The 19469-nt window shown below is 36.8% G+C and overlaps 1 protein-coding gene across 3 annotated transcripts; it reads right to left on the reverse strand.

Annotated features, from left to right (window-relative positions):
- Window positions 1-379: 379 nt before the first annotated feature.
- Window positions 380-3653, reverse strand: LOC133821429 (serine/threonine-protein kinase ATM-like). Of its 3 annotated transcripts, XR_009887567.1 has the most exons (6): window positions 3290-3653; window positions 2092-2139; window positions 1888-1974; window positions 1322-1432; window positions 674-746; window positions 380-594 (listed from the first exon to the last, which is right to left on the reverse strand). XR_009887567.1 is itself a non-coding variant. In XM_062253733.1 (3 exons), exons 1-3 carry the CDS (start codon window positions 2245-2247, stop codon window positions 1352-1354), a joined length of 324 nt encoding a protein of 107 aa, XP_062109717.1. In that variant the 5' UTR covers window positions 2248-2349; the 3' UTR covers window positions 931-1351. The 3 variants fall into 3 exon arrangements, 1 of the variants encoding a protein (XP_062109717.1); XR_009887566.1 differs by lacking the exon at window positions 3290-3653 and having other exon boundaries at window positions 515-594; window positions 2092-2349; XM_062253733.1 differs by lacking the exons at window positions 380-594; window positions 674-746; window positions 3290-3653 and having other exon boundaries at window positions 931-1432; window positions 2092-2349.
- Window positions 3654-19469: the final 15816 nt, after the last annotated feature.

A 19469-nucleotide genomic window follows, 5' to 3' on the forward strand; every position in this document is an offset into this window, starting at 1 on the left:
ATTATAACATTTAGTTAGAGTATTTAGTTATAAATTTGAAGTTTAATCTTATACTTTATGCATAACACTTTTCAACTGTTACATTTGATTATTTTGATAGCATTTTTAATTTGTTATATTATATAAATCATAACAATTTGTTACGCTTATAATATGTTTCGAAATCATAACATATTAAAAGTCCAATAAGAAAATTTTGTTACTTTATTCAAGATAATATATTTCAAATTTTATTATGATAAGGATACTTATAAGGTTTTTTTTTAATTAAAAGATTTTCATTACTTTATTTTGATAAAAAAAATCAAAATTAATCATAAAATGTAATTCTCAATAGATTGATAAACTATAAGTATTACATTAAACAATAACTAATTCAAACCATGAATGTGTCTACTTCATGAGATCTTAGTTCTAACTTAAGTTTGAAAGCATAACATAATAAAATTTTATAATCTTGAACAATTTTTACTTCAAAAATGAAAAACAGAAACATTATAAGATACACAAAAGTAAACCATGCATGACACTTGCTCCATCCTTCAATTCATCATCCTTTGTGCAATTGCCTTTGTTGTGAGTCCATTTTCTTAGCTACAAAAAAATTTAAATAATTAATGCTTCAACTTAAAATTAATAGTAAACTTAAAGAGTACATAAAAAAGTTAATTACCTAATTATGCAATGTTAGTTATGATATCTTGTCTATCTGATAGAGTGAACCACAGGGAAACCAGTCGAAATATCTGTAAGCACACTTGTTAGTTTCTTGAGGAATAAGAATTACAACAAGTGTAATCCTTTCAACTAAAAATCATACAATTTCAGCAGTATATAACATAAAAGATAATAACAAGCAAAAGGTAACTCACTGACTTTGAGAGCCAGATATAAAAGACAATAAAAAGCAAAAGGTTTCTAGCTGACTTTGAGAGCCAGATAATAGCATGTTACCAAAGTATCCTTGGAAAGAAGTAAGAGGAAATCAAGGATTATAGATGTTATTTCCTTTTTTATAGGATTTGTAGTTAATTATGTTTATTAAGTTTTATTCTGTAATTAAGAGTATTAGTTGTATAAACCCTATATATATGTAATGGTTGTATTACGTTTTATTCTACAAGAAATACAAGGCAGTTTTGTTTTAAAAAAAGAAAGAAATATTTCTTTAACAATAAAAAGCCTCAAGTCCAGTATGACCATCTCAGTTATATAGTGGACCAAGTACCTGTAGTAGAGATAAACTATGCCCCAGAAGTTCTACTATATAGATGGTAGAATTATACTGAAGTAAAAAAGAAATCTTAACTCATCATTGTACCTGTGCAGATTTTCATTGAAATGGTCACTTTTAGTTTTGCTCACTCTGTGAATTATCTCCCATGTAAAGCAAGGAAAAATTCCAGTTTCCAGCATGCCAAGCAGCCTTATACTGCAAAATAATTGATGACCAAAAAGACAGATGGTAAATACTACACTGGAGAGGTCAGCTGATAATGATATCACTCCTAAGAAAAAGGACAACCATGAGTACATGCTTATTTCATGAATTTATAACAACAGGTTAATGACAGATGCAAGAAAGTTGAGCACAACAAACTTTCACTCCTCTTTCATAGATGTCCATCAGAATACAAGTGATAAGGTTTTAAATTTTCACATTACCTTGGCACATGGAACATACAAGGACAATTAAGGTAAAAGAAGTTAATTTTTTGGGAAGAGTGTGATAAATCACTAACAAATCAATAAATCTCAAAACAACAACTCTGAAAGAAAAAAAAAAAGAAACCAATCTAGATGGTCAAAACTATTATAGCAAAGCTTGTTCAGTTGTATTACTTACCTTTAACTACAATTCAAAGCTAAGTTACATGTATTACTTACCTTGTTGGACAGAATGATCCCATATAAGCTGTCAGGTTCATTGATATGAGTGACTGCTGAGACAAGTATCTCAATATGTTGAGGTAACTGAAGCAAAAGACCAAATAATACACATTAGAGAAATGGTATCAAACCAGAGGTGAAAAGGCCACCAGAAGTACAGGAAGAAAAATTTAAGAAGAGTATGAAAGCATCGAAACTCACAACTGCGGACTTTGCAACTGCAAGATAATCAATAGAAAGCCAAAACACCTGGGAACATAAACTTGTCAGAAAATGAGAAAGAAAGCAACAAAGTATCACATATATTAATTTCAAAAGTAACAAATCAATTGTAGAAAAGCATTGTGCCAGATCCATATATATGTAGTATTGAAAAAGAATGATTCACTAATAATATTACTGAATGTGTTTTTATTAACTGTTGTACATAGTATTACTCACTATTGTAAATATGCCTTAGTTTTCTGATCTTGTACTAGTTATCTGTTGCTGTCTATAGCCCTTGTTCTATAAGAACCCATGTATACCTATATTTTCTGAGTAAAGACAACTAAAGTTTACAAGAAGTATGGTAAATGGTTAAAAATATAAAGAGAATAAAATCTACTTAGAGGCTAGATGTAAATGACTATTCTTTGCCTGCTTTACATTTAACAGGTCAATCAAAGATGTGGTCTTCAACTCCACACAGGAAAAACCAAGGATGAAGGATGTATGAAGTAACAGAAACTAAAAGCCACATCATGAACTTAGAATGTTAATGCATTAAACAAAACTGAAGGCCAAATTGTTGCTGTAGCCAGTTCCAAAGAAAAAAAAGCAAAACCAACCAAAAAAAAGTGTTGCATTAGCATATTTGCATGAAAAATAATGAGCAAATGTAACAGAATGCAGCATAAGACCAGTAAAGGTTCACCTAATAACAATCGAACAATTTTCCCAATATGAATTAAACATCTACCTAAAATGTGCTCAGGTACATTACATTACTGCTTCTGGATCAACTAAAGTAAAAAAACGAATAAAAAAAATAGACTGAGAAAATTAATGAATTTCTGTTCCTGCTCTAGAAGTAGATGAATAAGGCAGATTCAACTTTTGTCAAAGTTTATAAACTAGATTATTGTAAAAAAAACACATAAACATATCATGAAAATGAGATTTTATATAGATTGTTGACTCTGATAAACTTGTTTTAAAAATTATTTTGTTTCCTATAAATCAGAACTAGATTAAGTTGCTTAGAGTTATCTGTTTCCTATATTTAATTTCATACCAAGGTCATTTATTTTTAAGAAATAAAAAATTACAACAATCATTCAACATTATTATAGTTTCAATACATGAAATGACAGAAAACAAAAAATAAACTAATGAAAAAAGAGAAAGAAAAAAAAACCTGCAAGGATATCAATCGTTGAATATCAATATCTAAGTCTCTCCTCCTAGCTAGATTTACAAAAATATTTGGTAATAGAAGCTCTGCAACTTCAACTTTCAAAAACACAATCTCTTGGCATAATCTGAAAGCAGGAAATACAATCTAATAAATTTGTTGTTATATTATTATTATAATCTTGAAGAAAAAAATTTGACCAAAGGCTTTTTTTATAAATTATAATAATAAATCTAGATATACCACATAAACTTCAAAAGAACATATATACCTTAGAATTACAGCTGTGCAATAGCCACAAAGCAAATGGGCAAGCAGACAAATCCATGTCTCAAATTTTTTACCATGTGTCACCCATAAAGTTGAAGTACCCAATGAAATTGCTTCTGCTGATAAGAAATTTAAGGAATCACTAATTGTGTATCAAACAAACATAATCAATTAAAGCCAAACTGAAAACAGCAGAGAGTAGAAAATAAAAACAAAGAAAAGCACAGATACATTGATTTGATTTTTCTCTTAAGTCGTTAGAAGTTGAGGAATACCAAGTAAAAGCAAAAAAAAACAACTTTGGTTAGAAAGAAGCAGGAGTATCTTTGAAGTAGTTTACAAAGCAGACATAAAAAAAATAAAATAAAATAAAAGCTCAAAAAACTCTACATACCTTCATAGTTAACCCCTTTGGAAGAAAGCACACCATTTGTGTAATCCAACAATCATGAAAAGGCAATGAAGAAGAAAGCAACAACATACTTTCTATTGATAGTTTCCATTTGATACATGAAAGTTGAGAGAAACCAGAGATACCCAAATGGCAAAACCAGCCTCTTTGTAATGTAGTAGCAGTAAGTAAGGAGCTGGTAGAAATGATTTGAAAACTCCAATACAACCAAACTTCCAACCCATAAAGTTGAAGTACCCAATGAAATTGCTTCCACTGATAAGAAATTTAAGGAATCACTAATTGTGTATCGAACAAACATAATCAATTAAAGCCAAACTGAAAACAGCAGAGAACAGAAAAGAAAAACAGAGAAAAGCACAGATACATTGATTTGATTTTTCTCTTAAGTCGTTAGAAGTTGAGGAATACCAAGTAAAAGCAAAAAAAAAAAACAACTTTGGTTAGAAAGAAGCAGGAGTATCTTTGAAGTAGTTTACAAAGCAGACATAAAAAAAAAAAAAAAAAAGCTCAAAAAACTCTACGTACCTTCATAGTTAACTCATTTGGAAGAAAGCACACCATTTGTGTAATCCAACAAGCATGAAAAGGCAATGAAGAAGAAAGCAACAGCATACTTTCTATTGATAGTTTCCATTTGATACATGAAAGTTGAGAGAAACCAGAGATACCCAAATGGCAAAACCAGCCTCATTGTAATGTAGTAGCAGTAAGTAAGGAGCTGGTAGAAATGATTTGAAAACTCCAATACAACCAAACTTCCAACTCAATTTATCCAAAAATAAGTTTTTTTCAATTGGGCATATCTTGTTTTTTTAAGTACTAATAACATCATATCAAAGAGTACAGTTAGTCATGCTTCCTAAACCAGAATTGCACTCACTCACTCACAGCCTAGTGTCAGAACCTTAAACCAATAAACTGAAGATTTGTTAGTAAAAGAAAATAATAAAACAGTTAAAAGAGAACCAAACATGCCTGCCACCAGTTATGAAAAGAAAATGGAAAAATAATATATAAAATGCCAAGAGAAGCGAGCCACATTAATAAAGAAACAAAAAATGTTAGGCAATTTAAAAAGATTTGTAAAAGAAATTCCATCAATCATGCATTGGTTTAGAAAAGGATAAAAATAAAAAAGGCATATCTGTTAGGGAATTTTTCTTTTTTCATTTCCTGGTTATAAAATTTTAAAGCTTTAGTGAAGCATTACCTGTTAAGCATTGTGATAAAAAAAGGCATAGCTTTAAACATAATCAGATGACAATATATCTTCTTATACAAATTTTCTAGCCACTTTACATTGAGAACGAATTCAAGGGAGTGTAAATCAGAGATTTAAATAAGCATAATGAAATACCCATGAGCAACCTTAATATTCAAATCCCAAACCCCAAATCATATCTGACTTTCACAAAGACACGGAAACAACTTCAATCTACAAACCCCAAATTGAAAGGGACCATAAACCAATTGACAAATTACAAACAATATCAATAAAAATGCTTCCCTTACCCTAATTTGTACATTATTTTCACACATTACACCAACCTCAGAATCGGTAAAAACAGGAGAAAGCATATCAATTTGTTACAAAGGCAATCATTAACAAATATGATTCAATATGTTGCATTAATAAACGAAAATGCCAATATCAAGAGAAAGGCAATAATATTAAGTGAACTGATCTACAGAAAAAATGAATAAAACATATTACCTACAAAATAGCCCCGTCCAAATCGAAGTCGAGCCCATCTTCCCAGAAAGCTTCACCAACATTTCCCACTTCCTGTTTTCGTAACCACTAGAGAACTGTAATAGATAGAGAGAGAGAGACGAGAGGTATCAGTGAGATGGGGAGAGAGAGATACATGAGAGGGAGAGATAGAGATAGAGATTCGATGGAGTGAGTGAGTGAGGAATTTTAGGGTTATTCATGACAAAACACAAGAGAAAATATATAAAATCAAACACTTGATAGAATAAAGAGAGAAAGAGAGACACCTTATCTCCCGCTGCCTCGCAAGAACCCAACACCATCAAAGAACCGACGGCGACTCCGACAATCTAAGGGTTCGATCCTTGAGAGGGTTTTGAACCTAAAGAAGAGCTGAATCCAACCATGCAACTGGCTCCATAAATGGAGGACAGAGGTGGCCGGAAAACTCCTCGAATCTCACAGAGGCGAACGACTTCGACAAGCAACCAGCGGTGGAGGATGGTGCGTTCATAGGCGAGGATATGGAGAAAGGGTTTTGGCTGCCGTGCTTCCTTGTGGTGTGGCGCGTGCAGCTCCCTAACAAGCAGAAAGTGGTCAACTGGCTTGGGCAGAGACGTGAGAGAGGGAGAGAAAGGGAAAGTGTGCTCTGCGTATATTGAAAATTGAGAAGCAGCTTAGAGCTTCTGTCATTTAGAAAGAGAAAAGGCAATTTTACAAAAATAAAAATTAAAGAGGCGGCAAATTAATGAAAGTGAGGCGGCAAATGTAAAATTACCATAATGTTATTTTTATTAATAACACTTCTAAAAATACGTAATATTTTAATGTAATATATAAGAAAAATTGTTGTAGTGCGTGGCCCACTCACTGTCCCCACAAACACAAAGGGTTCCTCCCCTTCCGATTCAAAATTACCATCCTTCGCGTGCAATCTATCATCGCCCCATACTTTGACAATCAATCCATCCTCAGAATCATATCAAAGTCATCCATCACAAGTTTAATCAGATCTACAAACAAATCCCTACCATCTATCTTTATTCGTAATGCTCTAACCCATCTTCTAGAGACTACCAGTTTCCCAGTTGGCAACAAAGTCCTGAATCCCCTAACATACAAATCACAAGGTCTACACAAACGGTCTATCACCCTAGCAAATACAAATGAATGAGTAGCTCTTGAATAAATTAATGAATTAAATGAAGAACCAACGCTAGAAATTTGACCTGTCATGACCGAGGGACTAGCCTCAGCCTCAGTTTGGGTCAAAGTGAACACTCTGGCTGGAGTGAGGCTGTCACTCTTCTTTAGTTCTTCTTTTCTAGCTTGTGGGTTGTCCTTCCTCATGTGACAAACATTCCCACAGATAAATCATGCTCTGACTCTACACTCCCCCAAATGTCATCACCTGCACCATGGACACTCTGGAAGCTTCTCCAGTTCTCTCCCCCGCCCTGACGGCCACCAAAAGTACCTCATGCCCTCCGATCTAGACTAAGAGGAACAAAAGAATCTGGGGCCTTTCTCTTTTGCTCACTAGGGACACTACCTCGGCTAGAACAAGTGAAGGGAGGCATCGTCCTCTCATCATCACCCTTGCGGCGCCTTCCTTCCATATCTGATCTTCGGCACCCTCAACAGTAAGGACCTTCTCCACTACCTAAGCATAAATTGTAATCCTAAGATCTAATGTTATCGTGACATCCCAGGCTATCATCACATTGAGCCCCCGTACAAATCAATCCCTTCGTGCCATATAAGTAGGCACCAAATTCAGCGCGAACTTCGCCAACCAGTCAAACTGCAAAGCATATTTTGTGACAGTCATCCTGTTCTGAGTCAGGTTGATGAATTCATCTACCTTTGCAGCTCAGACTGCAACAATGTAATACTTCTCATTGAAGACACCCCAAAATTCATCCCAAGTCATAACAGTCACATCTCTCCACTGGGACATAACTTCCCACCAGATGCAAGCGTCTTCCCTTAACATGTAACTAGCACAAGCCACCCTCTCATTTCCTTCCACCCTTATGAAATTTAGGATAGAAGAAGTCATATTCATCCACAACTCTGCCTGCAATGCGTCTGGACCGCCCTCAATGGTTGGAGGGTGCCGCTTTCTGAACCTTTCGTGCAAAGGCTGCCACCTGTTCTCCATCACGGGCTGGATTGGCACTAGTGCTACAGCCAGTGGAATCTATGGTTCAACATTTCAAGGAGAAGCCTGCCCCCTCAATTCTTGGAGTTCATCTTCAGTTCGCTGAAGTATAACTTGCATTTCTACAAACATTTATTTCCAGTTCTGTGGGGTAGGTGGATGGTCCTGACCTTGGTTTTCATCTTCAACCATATTGCCGCAGAGTCTAGTTGATCGCCGAGGCATAACTTCAATATGTCCGCAATCAATGATGTCACACATTAGGCATGATAACAATATCCAAAAACCACCCCCAGTCCAATCAATCAACCACAAACATCAAATTAACACAATGCACAGATAGCATAAACATATAGCAATCAAAGGGGTCGTTCCCTAGCATTATATACAATCATCATGCTCCATTAATATTAATCAAGCAAACATGACAATTCAGACAAGCAATTAAACATATAATTCACTTAATACCAACCAACCCTGAATCAAGCTTATCTCTGGTAGCAAGCCTACTGTTTCGGTCAATCTCCAGGAACCATAAACCATGGCATGCTCTGATACCAAGTTGTAACGCCCTACTACCCTAAGTCGTTGTCATGTGACTTTAAAATGTGCCATTAGCTTGCTAATCGAGGTTTTAGACTGAAAAGTGTGATTAATCAAAATAAAGACTCGGTTACTGAAAACTAAGTATAAAAGGTTTGGACATTCATTAAAATTAAAAAAGTGGTACATTGGGATTCCAAAATACTTTTTTGAAATATATTTAGGATTAAAGGTCAAAAATTCACATTTATTGATTTTAATTGTCAAAATAAATTAAGTTCTAATCGATATTCTCATGGAATTAATGTGATATATTTTATAAAAGAAAATATTTAATTTTGATTTAATTTGTTTTCATTTTGTAGGAAAATAATACAATTTTGGTTGAATAAAATAAAGCAAAAAGAAAAGGATGTAAAAGTGGAAGAAAATGAAGAAAGTTGGCATTTTGAAGAAGTCAAGCCCAAATTGAAAAAGCCCAATCCAATTCATGAAGATGTCATGTCACCAATCCATGAAATTTCTTCTCCACCAATAAGAGATGTCAATTACAACTCATTCCAACAAACATTGGCAATCCATGTGCTTCAATTTTAACCAATAGAAGTCTTTTCAACAAAAATTAGCAATCCATCTGCTTCCCTCTCAACCAATGGTAGCTTGCCACATGTTATTTCCACCATTGTTTATTTGTATTCTACACCTATAAATAGGATGTAGTTTTCATTTGTAAAACACACATTTTCTACACACTTCTTTCCCTACCATCTCTTCTCTCTATTTTCTCTTCTCCATTTTATCTCTAAGCCTAGTCTTCTCACATTTTCAATGGAAAATGTGAGAATGACTTTTAACTTAGGCTAGAGTTTTCTTTTGGTGAGGATAGAGGTGAAGCTTTGTATTTTGCAATCTTTTATTTTGAATTTATAAAAGTGTTTTAATGTTCAAATATTTGAGTTTTATTATTTCTATAATTATTTATGCAATTAATATTTATTATTAATTTTATATAGATTCAGTCAAGCTTTTTCTATGTAATTTTACTGAAATAATTTATATTAATTTTATTATTTTGTGGGTAGTCTTTTACAGCATTATCGCCAAGATGGTATAATTTCGCTTCTAGATTTCTCATAACAATAGTATTAGCATTGTTATTTTGTGAGTAATCTTTTACTGCATATTGCCAACGCTATTGTGTCAATTGTAGGTTTCTCATAGCAATAACATGTGCATGTACTTTAACTATGGAATTTTATTACTCAAATACATTTGTAAATTATCAAAGTAAAAAGGTGACCAAAATATATTATGGAACCCCGATGCCTCACCAAGCCTTTTTATTGTTTACTGTCTTTTATTTTAATCCTTCAAACAAACAAATCCACAAAATATTGTTTCTTTTTACTGTTCTTATATTACTTACCTTCTAACCGTTTTATTTGTTTCTTTGTTTCTTTACCTCCTTGTGGAATCAATTGCCCATGTATACTGTTGCGATATTTTTGCTATGCAAGTGCACACAGTCGCAAACTCGTAATAAAATGGTAAAACCAAGTATCGTCCTCAAGGACTGATTTATCAATTACCAGTCAATTAATTTCTTGTTCTATTTGATGAATTGAAATTCTTGATTTTTGTAAATACACCAAAAGAAACTATAAATTGCAGAAACAATAATTAAAAATTAAATGGAACAACAACTAATAGAAAAACTTTTAATTTAATCACTGAGAAACAATTAGGATATTCAATCTCATCAACTATCCTCCCTATTATTCTCTAATGCAAAGTGTGAATTCTTCTTCTTTTGACCTAATTCAATTAACAAGTTGATACAGCAGCCTATAATCATACTATGAATTATAAACTCAACCTAGGTGACAATTTCCTATATTTCTATGGTAAATTGAACCACACAGGTAGCATTAATCTCATCAACTTAATAACAGTTACACAATTAATTCAGATACTTTCGTTCTAAATTAGAATTATGTCCAATATAACCACAGCAGAATTAAATCTCACTTCTTAGATTTTGACTTAAAAACATATGTAAATGACTAAAGATGGCCAACCAATAATCAATCTATAAGAATAGATTATATGGAATTGAAGAAGATTGAAGAAGAAGAAGAATATTAAAATTGCATTAGTTCATAACAGAGATTCAAGTGATTCAATTAAACATCCTAAACAGAAAATTAGTTCATAGCCATAGTGCCAATCACAACAGAAATTAAGAATAACATCAGGAAGAAGAAAAACATGTAAAAATACTCTAAGCTTGAGTCTTCAAAACCAGCCCTTTTCTCCTTCGTCCGTACGTCCCCCTTTGCTTCTCCTTTTCGCCATGTTAAAACCTAGGATTTCAAATTTTAAAGAGGCGGGCCGCGGCTCTACATACACTATGCCGCAGCCCATGTCCAAATTCCTGGGCGAAAAGCCCTTTCCATGCCGCGGCCCTCTGAAGCCATGCCGCGGCTCGCATTGACGAGTTCTGGGCAAAATGCCCATCTATGCCACGGCTCTCTATAGCCATGCCGCGGCCCGAGGACTTCCTTAAAAAACAATGCTTTTGTTTCCCCCTAACCGCGGCTCCACTTTGCTCATGCCGTGGCTCTTAAGGAATTTCTCAATTCTTCAAGTTTTCATCCCAAAATTTCACCGACACTTCCAAATTGTGTTGAGAACCATTCTTTATCAAAATATGATGAAAAACTTGGTTATTTCTTCCCTTTCTTTGGAATTTTCTTCCACATGCTCAATTATTCCTGATATTCACAAAGACAAACAAACAAAGCATAAACCCGCACTAAATGAAAGAAAAACGAAATAAAAGACTACTAAAAACATCACCAAAACATAACAAAATCTAGACTCAACAAACTCCCCCAAACTTAACCTTTACTCGCCCTCGAGTAAAGACCAAGTTAAACTAACAAAAAGAAACAAACACAAACGAACAAGCTAAACCATCATTACCATCTACAATGATTTGCCAAAACTCATGAAATCTCAATTGCAATATTTATAACCAGAATTTCAGCTCAATTGCCTTAAAGTCCAATTTGTACAGTTCAATTAGGGAAATCAATAATATATCATGAAAATGACTACAACACTTGGATTCTATCATATATGCTCAACTCATTCCAGACAATTCCACAAGCCAACTCTACAATATGCTTGCATTACTTGACCTTCTCCACTAATGTCAATAACACGTGTTTTGAAATCAAAAGGACTTTCACAGGTTATAACGTTACGCTTAGGCAAGGGTAGATAAAATTGTCATTTAGGCTCAATCATTACCATAAGCATAAAAACCTTGAAACCAGCCAAATTTCTCTTCACCACACCAAAAATCACCCTTTTATACAATTAGAGAGAGATATTACAACACTTTCATCATTTTATTCATTTTTTTTTCTTTTTGAATCACACTCCCCCAAACTTAAGATTTTCTATATCTATATAATCAAGGAGTGTGACAAAGTGATTCTTTTTTTTTTTAATTTATTTTCTCAAAGACTTCTCTCTCTCTTCTTTTTGTACAATCATACTACATTCCAATCATACCAATTCCTTACTATTTTTCATTCTTCTTTCCCACAAATTATATGCTTATGATAACAAAGGAAAAGGAAAACAAAAATAATGAAGTTAGGAAATTTAGGCTCAAATAGTATAATCAAGAACAAAAACCAAGTTTAAGGCTCAAAAAGGGTAACTAAGGATAATTAAATCAAGGTTGGCTTGAAAGGCACAATCGATCCAATAAAATTGCCTAAATCACTTTTCTAAACACATGTCATCAAGGATTTCGCCTCAAAGGCCAAATAATGCAAGTTCTATCAAAGTCAAATTGTCATTCCACCAACCCTAGTCAAGCTCATATAATAAAATCCAAAATGTTGCATTTTCAAAACATATTAAAAATTTCCCACAAAACTTTTAGATTAAACTCTAAAACAATTGAACCATGCACACAGTTGAATTAAATTTCCTTTTCACGAGCAACGACAAAGCAACAACAGACAAGAATGATGGCTTAACAGTTACACTAAAAAACACAGAAAATAACACAACAGACTAAAAACTAAACTAAACAATGCACAAAACAAAACAAAACAAAATAAGCTCCCCCCCAAACTTAAAATGCACATTGTCCCCAATGTGATAAAGAAAGAACAAGGGAAGAGAACTTACCGGATGCCACATCAGTATGGCGGAGGAGGTGGTGGAGGTGGCCACTGGTATGAAGTGTACTGTGGCGGTGGAGTGAAGTAATTCTCATCAGCAGAGCTCATAGTCCACCTCGTGACTAAAGTATTCAACTCCTCAATGTGAGCCCGCCCATACTCATTTTGTTGCACCATGAAGTCATTATAGTGCTGATTTTGCGCCTGATGCGATTGGATTAAGTATTGATTTTGCTGAATAAGGTAATCCAATTGAGCATGCATGCGATGCGTGTGCTCATCAATAAGTCCACCAATTGCCAAATTCGAAGGTGGGTTACTGGGACCTGGTTCATCTGCTTCCTCCTCCTCAGCTTGATCGATGTCCACTGTGTCATCAGCCCAGCTGCGCTTATTTTGCTGGCTAGAGGCAGGCGGCGTAAGAGAGGCTGAAGGGAATGCCGTAAACATAGTCTGATTGATTGCCCCCATTGGCCTTCGGACTAGATCGCTGTTGTAGACTGGTACCTCATAAGTGTTGCATAGGGTCAAGAGGAAAGTACCATGGGCGACACCAGCTATAGTATTGAATCTGCTGATGTTGCGAATGCTATAGCGAATAATGCGGCCCACATCAACTTTCATTTGAGTCATGATAGCATACACCAACAAACAGCGCTCTCTATCAATAGAAGACAGATGAGAAGTCGGCAGTAAACGTGCACTCACAAAATAAACCCACGCCTTCGCAATTGGGTTTAGCTGCCACCTGTACAACTCTTTGGGCTTTCCATTATGATAATTGAAACGTGCCCCTTCCACACTCAAAACGGCAGCCACAGCATCATAGTCGGGCTCCTCAAAATGGGCCAACTGCCAATGTTCATCCTCTTGTGCAGACAATGAGGGGAGGCCCAGTAATTGGTTAAATGCATAAGATGTTGTAGGCACCAATTTACCCCTGATAAAATTGTTCTGTTCTGCATCAAGATATGAGAAGTTGGCAAAGAATTCATATATCTAAGAGCAGTTGGCTGAGCCCACATAAGTAGAGTCACATAGGAAACCCCAATTACATCGCACTATTTCAGCTTTGATAATGTCATAAGCAGGGTTTTGTACAACAGTGGCCTCATTAAGCTCAAACCCCCTTTCCCTTACCACCGATCTCTTATGAATCTTTTTAAATAAATCAGCTGCGTCCTTATTGACAAATAAATTCGTGTCATAATCAGCTGGGGCAGGTGGTATTGGTGGTGGTTGAGTGCGGGATGAGGAGGCTTTCTTTGAGGAGGTACCTCTAGGGGGATTTCTCTTAGGACCCATAGTGTCTTTCAAAACAAGAACAAACTAACCCCCAAATAGGTTTTCAAGACTTGAGTACAATTTTCCTTTGGTGTCACTCCCCCAAAACTTACTGATTAACACAATCAACAGCCCAAACACTAATTCCCAGATAAACAATCAACAAACCCCTTAAACGTCTCACAAGAAAAGCATAGAGCAATCCACAATACCACAATGCAAACTATTCTCCAATCAAAAGCACTAGAATAGATAGGAGACACTTACTTGAATGGCACAAAAGTTCTTCTTTTTTTTTCTCCTTGGCTGATGGAAGTCTCAAGAATTAGAGAGAAAAAAAGGTTTTGAGTAGGAGACAACTTCTGAAAGTGATAATGAGTGAGAATGTGGCAAAATTAGGGCTTTTTATCCCAAATTTCGGACTCGGGCCGCGGCATTACTTTGACCATGCCGCGGCCCACATAAAATTTCCAGGGTATAATGCCGCGGCCCTCTGATACCTATGCCGTGGCCCGCCTCGATATACTGGGAAAAACTGGGGTTCAATGCCGCAGCTCTCCTCATCCATGCCGCAGCCCGCCCCTATACTTCAAAATCCGTGGGCCTCTGGAACCCCCAATGCCGCGGCATCATATTGCTATGCCGCGGCCCTTAAGGATTTTTTATTTTTTTATTTTTTTGATTTTTTTAAATTTTTTTTGATTTTTCACGTTTTTCACGATTCTAAAAGTCCAAAAATAAACCAAATATCCATTGTTTACAAATACAAAAGTAAAATAAATAACAAGTAAAACATAGGGTGCCCCCTACAAGCGCTGTCGTTAACGTCATTTAGCCGGACGCTGAACCCCTCTTTAGAGAGGCTTCAGAAGGAGGATAGACTTCGCTTGATCAAAACTACCACCCAAGTATGGCTTCAATCTCTGACCATTGACTTTAAAGGAATCACCTGAGTTGCCCCGAACTTCTACAGAACCATATGGAAAAACTTGAACAACAGTGAATGGCCCTGACCATCTTGATTTCAATTTGCCAGGAAACAATCGCAGTCTTGAATTGAAAAGAAGTACCTGCTGCCCTGGTTGGAACTCTTTTCTGATTAAGTTCTTGTCATGCCAAGCCTTTGTTCTTTCTTTATAAATCTTGGCGTTCTCATAAGCCTCATTTCTGAACTCGTCAAGTTCATTCAGTTGCAACAGCCTTCGTTCACTAGCGGCACTCCAATCAAAATTCAACTTTTTCATAGCCCAGAATGCCCTATGTTCCAATTCAACTGGTAGATGACATGCTTTACCAAACACCAACCTGTAAGGAGACATGCCTATTGGTGTTTTGAATGCAGTTCTGTAAGCCCAAATCGCATCATCTAACTTTTTTGACCAATTTTTCCTTGAACTGTCAACGGTCTTCTCAATGATGCTTTTGATTTCTCTGTTTGAAACTTCAGCTTGCCCATTTGATTGAGGATGGTAAGGCAAAGCTTTTCGGTGATAAACTCCATAACGAGCCAGCAATGCATCCAGTTGCTTATTCACAATGTGTTTCCCTTCATCGCTAATCAGAGCTCGGGGAGTGCCAAATCTAGTAAAAATATGTTTATGCAGAAAATTAAGCACAGTTTTACCGTCATTGGCTCTAGTTGCTGCAACCTCCACCCATTTGGATACATAATCCACTGCCAATAGAATATATTCATTGTTGTAAGATGGTGGAAAAGGCCCCATGAAATTGATGCCCCATACATCAAACAGTTCCACTTCAAGAATCCCCTGTAGAGGCATTTCATTTCTCCTCGAGATGTTACCAGTTCGCTGACATCTATCACAATCCTTGACAAAAACATTGGCATCCTTAAATAATGAAGGCCAATAAAAACCACTTTGTAATACCTTAGCCGCCGTTCTTGATGCTCCAAAGTGCCCTCCACATTGTTGAGTATGACAGTGATTAAGAATGGACTGCATCTCTTCTTCAAGAACACACCTTCTGATAATCTGGTCTACACAGTGCCTATAGAGAATAGGTTCCTCCCAATAGTAGTGTTTCACCTCAGAAAAGAATTTCTTTAATTGCTGCTTTGACATCTCAGGCGGCACAATCTTGGCGACCAAGAAATTCACTATGTCAGCAAACCAAGGGACAGCTAAAGTCTCACTTACCCCAAACAACTGCTCATCAGGAAAGTGATCATTGATTTGTACTGCCTTCTTATTTTCAGTCTCCTCCAACTCATGTCTAGAGAGATGATCAGCCACCACATTCTCGCTGCCCTTCTTGTCACGAATCTCCAAGTCAAATTCTTGAAGCAAAAGAATCCATCTAATCAGGCGAGGCTTGGCATCTTTCTTTGACATCAAGTATTTAATGGCAGAGTGATCAGTGTAGACAATCACTTTGTTACCAATCAGATATGGTCTGAATTTATCACACGCAAACACAATAGTTAGCAACTCTTTTTCTGTAGTGGCATAATTCAGCTGAGCATCATTTAGAGTCCGACTAGCATAGTAAATAGACTTGAATACCTTGTCAACCCACTGTCCCAGAACTGCCCCCACTGCGTAATCACTGGCATCACACATCAACTCAAAAGGCAATTCCCAATTCGGAGCTATCACAATTGGAGCAGAAATAAGCTTTTCTTTCAAGAAATTGAACGCCCTCAAACATTCATCATTAAAATCAAAGACAACTCCGTTCATAAGCAGATTTGAGAGGGGCTTGGACACTTTAGAGAAGTCTTTTATGAATCTCCGATAGAACCCAGCGTGACCAAGAAAACTTCTAACTCCTTTGACTGAAACTGGTGGAGGTAGTTTTTCAATGGTAGAAATTTTTCCTCTATCTACCTCAATTCCCTCACTTGAAATTTTATGGCCAAGAACAATCCCTTCTCTCACCATAAAATGGCATTTCTCCCAATTCAGCACCAGATTGGCCATCTCACAACGACGCAGCACGTTCTCCAAGTTACCCAAACAGAGGTCGAATGATGAACCAAAAACAGAGAAATCATCCATGAAAATCTCAATACACCGGTCTACCATGTCTGAAAATATGGCCATCATGCACCGTTGAAATGTTGTAGGGGCATTGCATAGTCCAAATGGCATTCTCCTTAAAGCAAATGTGCCATAAGGACATGTGAAGGTTGTTTTCTCTTGATCCTCTGGTGCAATAGCGATCTGATGATACCCAAAATACCCATCCAAGAAACAGTAGTAGCTATGGCCTGCCAATCTGTCAAGCATCTGATCAAGGAAAGGCAAAGGAAAATGATCCTTCCTTGAGGCCTTATTGAGCTTGCGGTAGTCTATACAAATATGCCACCCCGTTACAGCCCTTGTTGGAATAAGTTCATTGTTCTCATTTTTCACCACAGTCATTCCACCCTTCTTAGGTACCACTTGCACAGGGCTCACCCATGCGCTATCAGAAATTGGGTAGATTACCCCAACATCCAACCATTTAAGAATTTGCTCCAACACTACTTCCTTCATAGCTGGATTGAGTCTTCTCTGGGCCTCTATGGATGGCTTGCTATTCTCCTCCAACAAAATTTTATGCATCACTGTCGATGGGCTGATTCCTCTAATATCTGCCAAGGTCCACCCAATGGCCAATTTATGCTCTCTTAGAACCCTCAACAGTTTCTCCAATTCTACCTTTGACAGGTCAGCTGACACAATGACAGGTAAAGTTTCATTCTCTCCCAAATAAGCATAGCGCAAGTGATCTGGGAGGACCTTTAATTCCAACGGCGGTGGCTGCTGAATGGAGGTTAGCGGTTTATCAGTTGCATCTGCTATTTCCTGAAACTTCTTCCAATATGGTAAGAAGGAGTTTATCCAGTTTACACATTCTCTGATCTCAGCATCATCATCATCATCGCCCTCATCACCCAATAATACTGCCTCTAAGGCATCACTGCTCATCCTTCTCTTGGAGACTGCCTTTTCTATCACATCTACACTAAAGCAACTGTCACTAGCCATCGAATACTTCATAGACTTGAAGACATTAAAGACCACCTCATCTCCTTGAACTCTAAGCTTAAGCTCTCCTTTGTGAACATCAATAAGAGCTTGGCCTGTGGCTAGAAATGGCCTACCGAGAATAATTGGGACATCTGTGTCCTCCTCCATGTCCAAAACAATAAAGTCAGCTGGAAATATGAACTTATCCACTTCACAAGAACATCCTCAATAATACCTCGTGGATGTGTTAATGATCGGTCTGCGAGCTGTAAAGTGACAGTTGTTGGTTTTTCCTCCCCCAAACTAAGTCTTTTAAACACAGATAAGGGCATCAGATTGATACTTGCCCCCAGATCGCATAAGGCGTGCTTACATTCAAACTTGCCAATGGTGCAAGGTATGGTGAAACTCCCCGGATCTCTCAGCTTTTGGGGTAACTTCCTTTGTAAAATCGCGCTGCACTCTTCAGTGAGTGCTACAGTCTCATAGTCCTCCATTCTCCTTTTCTTTGACAGAATCTCCTTCATGAACTTAACATAACTGGGCATTTGCTCCAAGGCCTCAGCAAAAGGAATGTTTATGTGCAGCTTTTTAAACACCTCAAGAAACTTAGAAAACTATTTATCGAGTGTAGTCTTTCTAAGCCTCTGAGGGTATGGAAATCTAACTGGCTGCTCAATAACAACTGGCGGATTCTGTTCTGACTGCTGATGGTCTTCAGTAACCCTTTTTGAATCAGACTGTTCACCCATCTCTTTATTCTGAACCACTGGTTGTGGAGGTCTAGGCTGCTCAGTTTGCTTCCCACTCCTCAGAGTAATTGCCTGAACTTGCTCCTTGGGGTTGACTTCAGTATTACTAGGCAAGTTTCCCTGGGGCCTGTTATTGAGCATATTGGCCAACTGCCCAACCTGTGTCTCAAGGTTTTGAATAGAGGATCTGGTCTCAGTCATAAATTGAGTCTGAGTATTAGTAAGAGTCAACAAGGCAGCTTGCAGTTCATTAGGCCTCTCAGGTTGAGGCATTGATTGTTGAGGCCTAAGCTGTTGTGATGACGAAGCTTGATTCATAGGTGGCTGAGGCATGTTATTCTGAAATTGGCCCTGAAACTGAGGTTGTTGGCCTTGATTATTCTTCCACGAAAAATTGGGATGATTTCGCCACCCAGGATTGTAGTTGTTGGAGAATGGATTATTGAGTGGCCTTTGAAAGTTTCCCACCGCTTGAACTTGGGCATGATCCATTGGGGTGTTATTATTCATACAGATAGGGCACTGATCGACAGAATGAGCACCACCATACATTTCACACCTCACTGCCATTTGAACCGCATTAGCAGATACACTGCTCTGTTGTAACTGCTTTGTCAGAGAAGCTACTTGCGCTGTTAAAGCAGTGATTGCATCCAGCTCATGCACCCCAACTACCTTTCTAGCTCCTGATGATATTTCCTCAGACCATTGATGATTGTTTGTGGCCATGTCCTCTAGCAGCTCATAAGCACCAGTTGCGCTCTCGCTCATAAAAGTGCCACCTGCTGCAGCATCAATAATGGTTCTGGTTGTAGGACATAAACCATTGTAGAAATTATGTACTAGCATCCACTGTTCA

Source organism: Humulus lupulus, chromosome 3, assembly GCF_963169125.1.
Source record: "Humulus lupulus chromosome 3, drHumLupu1.1, whole genome shotgun sequence".
NCBI classification, from domain to species: domain Eukaryota; kingdom Viridiplantae; phylum Streptophyta; class Magnoliopsida; order Rosales; family Cannabaceae; genus Humulus; species Humulus lupulus.

What these genes read in the sequence shown, in the direction of transcription:
- LOC133821429 (XM_062253733.1), bottom strand. Translation starts at nt 2,247, where the DNA reads ATGGATCTGGCACAATGCTTTTCTACAATTGATTTGTTACTTTTGAAA. An exon ending in CAGTTGCAAAGTCCGCAGTT is followed by an intron (nt 1,975 to 2,091) that starts GTGAGTTTCGAT and finishes CTTTTGCTTCAG; the next exon opens with TTACCTCAACATATTGAGAT. An exon ending in GGATCATTCTGTCCAACAAG is followed by an intron (nt 1,433 to 1,887) that starts GTAAGTAATACA and finishes ATTATTTTGCAG; the next exon opens with TATAAGGCTGCTTGGCATGC.